This window comes from Arachis stenosperma, chromosome 4, assembly GCF_014773155.1.
Source record: "Arachis stenosperma cultivar V10309 chromosome 4, arast.V10309.gnm1.PFL2, whole genome shotgun sequence".
Classification (NCBI taxonomy): domain Eukaryota; kingdom Viridiplantae; phylum Streptophyta; class Magnoliopsida; order Fabales; family Fabaceae; genus Arachis; species Arachis stenosperma.
In genome coordinates, this window is record NC_080380.1 from 23642116 (window position 1) to 23651566 (window position 9451).

The 9451-nt window shown below is 29.5% G+C and overlaps 1 protein-coding gene across 5 annotated transcripts; it reads right to left on the minus strand.

Moving 5' to 3' along the window:
- Window positions 1-5867: 5867 nt before the first annotated feature.
- Window positions 5868-9029, minus strand: LOC130973314 (uncharacterized). 5 transcript variants are annotated; one of them, XM_057897788.1, is made up of 5 exons: window positions 8911-9017; window positions 8751-8809; window positions 7112-7406; window positions 6661-6867; window positions 5868-6371 (listed from the first exon to the last, which is right to left on the minus strand). In XM_057897788.1, the coding sequence occupies exons 3-5, from the start codon at window positions 7367-7369 to the stop codon at window positions 6075-6077; spliced, it is 762 nt and encodes a 253-aa protein (XP_057753771.1). In that variant the 5' UTR covers window positions 7370-7406; window positions 8751-8809; window positions 8911-9017; the 3' UTR covers window positions 5868-6074. The 5 variants fall into 5 exon arrangements, with proteins under 5 accessions (XP_057753771.1, XP_057753773.1, XP_057753772.1 ...); XM_057897790.1 differs by having other exon boundaries at window positions 7112-7395; window positions 8911-8963; XM_057897789.1 differs by having other exon boundaries at window positions 7112-7395; window positions 8751-9029.
- Between the last annotated feature and the right edge of the window lie 422 nt (window positions 9030-9451).

A 9451-nucleotide genomic window follows, 5' to 3' on the forward strand; every position in this document is an offset into this window, starting at 1 on the left:
AATTATTTGCACTGGTCCCCTTTATTAATGTTTCCAACAAAATCTCAAAGAAACGTTCTTTTCTCTTTTGTCCGTTCGTTTTCTGATATCTCCCACTCACATTTTTTCGCCGGCGATCATCCTTGGAATATACTCTCTTCGGTCAGTGAAGGACTTGTCAACAAAGCATTGCCTTCGCACACTGTCGACAGCGAAATGTAAAGGTTCATGTTGATGCTTCTCTTCCATTTTTGTATTTTGTTGAGAGTTCTTAGTACTTATGTGTAAATGTATAGTTTAGAATGCTGGCGTTGCATGTGTAAATGAAATGATGTTGTTGTTAGTGGCATAAATGTTAGAGTTTAAGGGTTGTGAAATAGCAAAAAAACAAAAGGCTGATGAGCTAATAGTTGCTACAAAAGATGTTAAAGATGCTGCAAATGAGGGTGATGCTAGTGGTGAAGGTAAAATTGAAGTTGAAGTTCAAGAAGGTGGAGTTGTTGATGCAGGAAGTGTGACTGGTGCTAAAAAGGGACAAACTAAAATTCAAGTAGAAGCTACTGTTGAAAGGGGTCAAGGAGCTGAATAAGATCCTGCAACTCAAGTAATTGTTATCATTAACATTCCTATTTATGTTGTTGTTGTTGTTTTAGCATTATGGATGTTATTGCTATCACAGATTATAAAGACTACAAAAAATATCAAGAAAGGACTTTTGAGGACTAAAAGTGAAAGGCACAATAAATTTTCTATCAAGAGAATAACTGCATTTACTATTGCTACCATTGCTGCTCTACATCCAATTGAGATTTTAAGAGACTATTTAGAGAGTTAGTGCAACAACCTCTGCAAAATTGACTTCCTTCATAAAGTTTGTTCCAACTTCAGAATTCAACCATTGAGAAAAAAAACCTTCATGATATAGTTTTGTTTTATAACTTGTAATAGTCTAGGTAGAACAATGTGTAGTTATCTTTTGAGTTGATGCTGTTGTGATTGAATGCTATGGTTAAATAATGTTATATTTTTTGTAGTGTAACTTTTAAAACCTATATGTATGGTCTTTGCTATTGTTATGACCTATGATGTTTTGGGTTATGATAGTATGTTATGCACTATGTGCTTTAGCACAAACAATACTTATTTCATGCAGCTGTAAATATTATGTTAATTTAAATTGATGTTTAGCTTTTTTGTATGTTTTGATTTATCTCTTTTTTGTTTAATTGATCATAATTTTAGAAAAACAAATGCAGCATTCAAGAGTTGAACTCATGCAAAATTAGCATTTTATTTCATTGCATTTTCATCAAGATATTACATAGCACTTAAAAAATTTAAAATTTCATAATATAATCATCATTTATTGATTATAAAACATAACAAGCTAAAACCTAAATACACACCAAAAGCAACTGCAAAAGCTAACAAGACCATTTTCACCATCTTCAAGGTCTTAACATCACTCTCCAAACTTGTTATCTCCAATTGAACTTATGCAAAATTTTTTGCAAAATAGGTATTGCACAAATTGGTTCTTCACATCCATCAGTCCAGCAAAAAAAAAATTACAATGACATCCATACTGTAAAGTAACAAACGCAGGTGAATCCAACCTCAAAGTGGAACCATCTTAACATTTTCTTCAAAGTCATAACTTTACCTTATAGTTTGGATAACCATAAAATAGTCTACCAGAATTCTCTGCCGTCGTTGAGTACTTCATCATCGTTCGAGATCCGCAATCACAGAAAATGGCGTTCTTACCTCCCATATTGCGCATTTCATTGCTGCTATAAGGTCTTTCTGCAAAATTTTCCTACTTGAGCTACTTTGGCTTCTCTTCTCATCTCCCATCATCACTCACACAGACGAGAAAATAAGATAAACTGAAAAATCATAGAGAAATCGAATAAGAGAAGATAAGAATTTGGAATTTAGGGTTTTATACTGAAAGATGGACTAATTTGGATATTATTAAGCAATTTTGGATATCAATTTAAATCACATTCAACATTCATACACATCAGCATACAGTTGGAATGCCCACCTAGCATTTCACGTTCCACATCATTGGCGTTTAAACGGAACTTCTTTGAGGGACTAACGAAAATATACATTTTGAAATTTTAGAGATTTAATTGGTCATAGTGGAAGACTAAATTTGGTAAAGATTTAAAATTCAAGTCCCATTTTGGATATTTACTTTTTCTTTTTATTTGTCATTCTTATTGTTATTTTTCGATTATTATTAATAAGCCGTTTGCACTTTTTTTACTTACAAAAAATATAATATTTATTATTTTTTGTTATCATATTTTCAAATCATTAAAGGACTGTTTATTGATAACATATTTTAAAGATTTTTTGTCAATGAATGAATCTTTCAAATACTAAATTGAGAGTTAACCGTGTGTGTATATATATATATATATATATATATATATATTAATTTTTAATAGGATACCATCAACTCTTGCATGATGCAATTCTGGCACGCGTCTATTAAATAGACAATAAGAGGTAGTTACAGAGGAGATTGCAAAACTAATAACATTCTTTTCATTTCTTTTTTATCGGCCAATCTTATGGTTATTTTTTGATTATTTTTAATATATTTTTAAAAAGGAAGTATAGGAAACCAATACATGTTCCATACAATGCATATAATGGGATTAATTTCAAATTAAAATTAAAGTATCAGATGTTTATTTAAAGCTGTTCACATATACTTATTTTAGAATAATAAAAGTATATTTGTGTGAACAGTTTTAAGTATTTAAAATTGGATGTTCGATTCAGTAGGATATCAGATGTTTATTATCCCTGATATCCGGATGGTTATTCTGGATAATATGAGTGTATTGTGTTTGATAAATTAGTAGTATTTTACCCTCAATGTTTGAACTTGTACGATAGCGAATGGTTACTTCTTCTTATTAGACCAAAGAATCAGTCTATTGTACATATTGTATACTTATTCCATTGGCTTCCTAACAGAATTCTTCTTGAAAATAATTATCACTTGTGCTAGGTCTCATGATTGACAAATTAGGATTATAAAAACAAAATCTACAATTTGGAAATAATAAGGGCTAATACACCATAGGCCACATTTGTTCTTATACATTCACACATAAAAAAAAAAAAAAGAATGAATGCAAACCATGTTGTGGATTATATGAAGTGGGTCATAGACTCATAGGTGATTCTTAGACCTCAATGCTGGGCCTTGTTAAATATACTAAGAGTGGAAAACAAAAAAAAAATGCCAAAAACTATCCCAAAATTAAAATACAAATGTGAGAACTTAATTAATGTTGTTGTCTATTATATATTACTAATTTTAAGAATAAAATGTGCCACATGTTATTCTCTTATTATAATTGAAATCAAATCTTTTTTTTCAAAATTAAATAACTCTCTCCTTTTCTCTCTTCTTTTCCATATCTCTCTCATTCTTTCAATCACTCTATCTCTCTTATATATCATTATCAATGATTAATTATGAATTTGACAATCAAAATATACAACATAACATTCTCTAATTGTATTTAAATTAAACTAAAATTAAAATTAAAATACTAAAATTAAAATATAGCTATATTATATATTATATTTATATATTACTAACTAATTTAATAACTAAAATGTGTCACATGACACTCTCTTATTAAAATTTAGAGAAAATATTTTCCTCTAAAATTAGTAAACATCCTTCTTATATTTTCTTATCTACCTCTCTCTTTTTTTCTATTTCTCTCTATCCTTCCCACTCTATATATAATTTATAATTCATATTTTATATTAGTAATTTGACAAATCTATCTATTATATACTCTATTATATATTACTAATTTTAAGGCCAAAATGTACCATATGTTACTCCCTCATTACAATTGAAATCAAATCTTTTCTTCCAAAATTAAAAAACTCTCCCATCTTCTCTCTTTCTTTCTCTATCTCTCTCATTCCTCACTCACTCTATCTCTCTTATATATCATTATCAATGACTAATTATGAATTTGACAATCAAAATATACAACATAACATTCTCTAACTGTATTTAAATTAAATTAAAATTAAAATACTAAAATTGAAATATAGGTATATTATATATTATATTTATATATTACTAACTAATTTAATGACTAAAATGTATCACATGACACTCTCTTATTAAAATTTAGAAAAAATATTTTTCTCTAAAATTAGTAAACATCCTTCTTATATTTTCTTATCTACCTCTCTCTTTATTTCTATTTCTCTCTATCCTTCCCACTCTATATATAATTTATAATTCATATTTTATATTAATAATCAAATTGTGTCGCTAGATATTTTTATTATAATTAAAATAAAAAAATTTTTTAACTTCCAAAATTAACAAATTTCCTCTCTCATTCTTCTTCTTTATCTTTCTCTCTCTTTTCTCTCATTCTTTATTTTTCTTTACCTTTATATTTTACAAAAAATAAAATTAACAACATAATATAATTTAAATAAAAAATATTATTATATACATATTTTTTATTTAATTTTAAATTTTTACTGCTTATCTTTTTAATATATATTTTCACTTCTTTTCTTTTAAATATTTATTACATATAATTTAAAAAAAGTATTAATACTGTGATTAAAAGTTAGAATTAAGATTTAATTATTTTAAAAAAAATGAGTTAATTTTATAACTATCAATATAAATTTTTTTATGTTAATATCTAATTATATTTTGATATATATATAGAAAAAATATTATTTTTAAATAACAAGTATAAAGATTAATTATTTCTATTTGGGCAACAAATTTAATACCTAATCAAATATAAAAATATACATGTTAAATTCTTTTAAATTTTAGATATCAAATGTTAAAATTAAGTAAAAAAATTAAACTTTTTCGTTTGAAAATAATAACTAAATTTTATTATTTAATTTTGTTTATGACTCTAGTCTTTTTAGCCGACGAAAATTTTTGTCCCTTATGATCATTTTATAAAAATAGTTTAATGCTATACATTTTTCATGTCATAATCTATAATACCAGACCTACATCATTTTAAAAAATTTATATTTCTGTAATAGTATTACGAGTAAAAATACTAGTTTGATGTAAAATCTTTGAATAAGACTAATGTCCGAATAAAAAGCTAAAGAAAAATATATGACTAACTAAAGAAAAAGATTTGAATAATAGCCGAGGCTTTATGTGAGAGGAGATAGAAGACTGTTTAATTTTAAGAACAAAAGATAAAAACAGATATATAAAAGTTAGCATTTTTATATTTTATTTAGTAATAAATTAAATATAAAAAACTGAATTATAAAAATTTAATTTACTTTAATTTTTTCATACAAAAAAATTTAGAAAAAAAATATAATAATTAAAAATATATTTATAAAAAATTAATAGGTATAAATTATAATAAAAGAAAAAATAAAAAAATAAGATGTGTTCCTTATATATTTCTTTATTAGTGTCTCCGACATGATGTCTCTTATTCATGGCTCTAATTTTGTCTCTAATTTTGTGTCTCATTTGTTAAACATAATTTTGTGTCATGGCTTATTTGTTAAACATAATTTTGTGTGTCTCATTTGTTTGTTAAACATAATTTTGTGTGTCTTGTTCATAGATCCGTCCGTCTCAATGTTCCATGCCTGCAACTAAACAAACCCAGCCTAGAAGACTTGAATCAAATGTGTTTTGCTGAATTATCAATGCTGCATAAGGCTTCAATCTTAGTTGTATTTTTCAGTTTTTATTCATCAGTTTACTTTCATGAGATAATAAACTTTGAATTTGATTCCACCTTGCGACTCAACACAAAGAAAAAAGAAAAAGATGATGACAAAGCAAAACAAGAAACAAAGGAAGAGACAGAAAATTTGAACAAATTTCTAATTTTTTTTTTAAGTTATAACCAAGCTACATAAAAACATAGCTCTTTGCCATCAGTATCAGGTCCTCAGGTATGGTTCTCTAGTGCAACATGCAGCTGCACAAGCAATGAAGCAAATATGACACCCAATCAGAGGGGGAAAAATGAAACACAAATGGTTCACTTTAACAAAGTCAGAGACTCCTCTACTCTCTAGCAAGCCGACTTCTCCGACGATAGCCATTCCTGTGTGGCCACCAAATCAGGGAGGACAACTGCACCGGCTTTCCTCCACTCCACGGCATCCGGTGTCTTAAATCTATCCAACAACAGGGCATGCATCCCTATGCTCTTGGCCGGCTCATAGTCTTTGCGGATGCTGTCACCAATATGTAAAGCTTCTTGAGGTGCAATGTTTCCAGCCCTCTCCAGTGCAATCTCATAGATTTTTGGGTTCGGCTTCTCCACGCCTTCCAGACCGGAAAACACACCGAAGTCCCACTCGGAATTCTGCACCATCATTTAGACAATCAATCGGAATTGTAGAAGCAAAATTCAATATAATCGCATTGCAAGTGTATCAAAAAGCAATGGATACTTGTAGTGGTTAGTAAAGTCTTAAAGCTCAAGAAACACTGGTTCAACAAAATTTTCTGCTGGGAGTGTGGTTTGCTTGGATCAGGAGATAAAAATGATAAATTATGATTACAAAATTGAAGCGCAACGGTGTGAACTAATCTTCTAGAGTTGTGTGTAAAAATCTAACAAACAAACCTTCAAAAATTGTAGGATAGTTTACCTGGTTTATACCCAGAGCTGGAAGAATCACATCTTGATATCGATACTCTGCGTTGCTGACAATGCCGACGGTTATGCCTTTTCCTCGAAGCCATCTAAGAAATGGTTGGGAGTCAGGGAAGACGGTGTATGGGGCCGAAGAACCGAAGGCCGCATATATGCGTCTGAAAATTTTCTCAAATGTCTCCTCATCATATTCATATCCAGCCTGCCAGGGAAAACAACTATCTCCATGAAATTCAAGAAATTCTTTTCACACGTGATTATCATAAAGCTATAATTCATTACTTGATATCAATATCAATATCTTATAATGCAGCATAACACATCAATCAAAGTGGGTTCAACACATTTGATGGTTCAAAACTAAATTTGCTACATTTCTCATGTTATTTTGATAAATTAGTACAAGTATACAACAATACTGACTTCCAAAGATATCTTACTCTTACCCTCACAAAAGAATCTCGCACGCAAGTTTTCCACCACACAATGTTTGGAATTTTGGCTGCATAACCGAAACATGGATACTTCTTTGCCATGTCCTTATAGGCAAGCTTAAAGCCCTCGTGCACACGTTTGTAATCCGGGCATGGATAGCCAACTGCCTTGGCTGCCATGCAATAGTAGTCACCAAGCTCTCCCTTGTAAGCCATTAAGGTACCCGTAACATCTATGGTGACACACCGTAGTTTATTCAGTAGTGACATGGTAGCGCGAATCGGGAAGTAGGCTCCTGTGTGCTGACTAAGAGACTGATCAGAAGAATTTCACAAACAGCAGCAATAAATCAACTAATGGAATAAAGTATTGAGCTCCTTTAACATTGATACTGAAGCTTGCACATGTGATTTCATATTACTATATTAGTGACTTGAAGTGGAAATGAAACTTCAATCAAAGAAGAGCATTGTAAAATCTTTGACCAAGTAAAAGAGAGGAGCATGGAAATGGTTGCTTTGAATTGATGAAGTTATTGATAATATTGCGCAGAATAGAGAGACAGAACTTTTCTAATAAATATCAGAATTATTAGACTGAATGATACGAACGTGGCTTTGAAACTACACATGATTAAAGGAATGGATGAATGCAAGAAGAACCAAAAAAAAAAAAAGTATAACATGGTAAAACCATTGCAAATTGAAAGGAACTGGATAAGCTATGTTCGGTTGGAGAGTGAAATTTTCCATGGATGAGCTTTGTAGGTAAAATCTACCCACGAAACTCATCCATGAAATTTTCTAGCCCATTTTCTTTATAGGAATTTCGCTCCATTTTTACCCGCAACCAAAAATACCCTTAGACTTGGATAATTAAATACCATTGCCACACACAACAGGCACTTTCAGATAACACATTTTCCTTGCAAACATCAGCAATTTAGACTTAGTTGTAATGTTATACATAATGCTAGTATTATGTTAATACATCTTGGAAAATGGGTAGCTCAAAATGTTATACATAATGCTAGTCTTATGTTAATTCATCTTGCAATCATCAACAAATGCAAGATGAAGAAATAACAAAAATCACTAATTACTAACAGTTCAAATAATGAAGCATATTCTTTTTAATCTCTATAATCATTCATCAACACAAAATCTTAACCTGAAATCAACCCATCTACCTCACAGGTCAAAGGCTTATACTTTCATTCTTCTTTTAAACGAAAAGATATAAAAAAAAAAAAAGCAATCTTAATGGGTTTAAGTCAAAATGAACTAAGGTTTACAATGTGGCTAAGCCAAAGTTCATCAGCTACAAAAAAAAAATGGAGTATCCAGTCCAAAGTAATTCAAATTGGGAAAATTTCCAATATGAAATTTAAGCGGAAACAAAACACTTGAGAGAAATAGTTGACACGAGATCAAATCAGAGTTTCAGAAAATTACCAGAAAAGAAAATTAAAAATAAAATAAAAATGCACACACGCACTAGAGTTTGAGCAGGTCAACACCCAGAAACATTTCACAAAAAAGATTATATTTTTACAATCCACTTGTAGAAATAAACTCAAATTGTTCAATCACAACAATAACAAGAAGAAGAACAATAAAATTGAGGCAGGAAAAGAATCTTGGTTCTTACCAGAAGCTCAAGTAAAATCGAGATGCTTTTTTAAAGCCCCAAATGGGAAAATGCTCAAGCTACACAATCATGGAGAACACAGTGAGAGAAGTGAGAACCCATTTTTATATATGCAAAAAAGGACATTCAGAGAGAGAGAGAGAGAGAGAGAGAGAGAGACGCTGTGACTGAATTGCTTCTCTCCCAAGAAGAGTACATGTCACAAGGAAATGAGGAATCAACAACCCCCTGATTCGTCACTATTTTGTTTTCCTCTGCATCTATTTTCCATTTTTCCTACGTTGTTTGTCTGAAAATTAATTTGTTTTAAAAAATTTTAGACAGAAATAATATTAATTTCTTACAGAATGACATTGACATAAGTTTAAAAGTTAGAAATATTTTTTTTGAAAATATTTAGAAACAATATTTTTTAAGTTAGTTTATATCTTAATAGATATTTATATTTTTTATTTTATTTATGTCTATTAAAATTATTTTAAATTTTATAAATTATTTTATCAAAATACAATTATTTTAAATTATATTTATTATAATAAACTATTTTTTGAAAATTAAAGGTTTTATCAAACCAGTCATTAAGTAAAACTAACTTTGTTATAGCAATAAGCTAAAAGTTGAAGAATAGAAAAGGCAAAAATGAAAAGTGAGGGTAGGATGAGAGAAAACTATGGTCGCAGAATATATGTGGTATTGGGGTA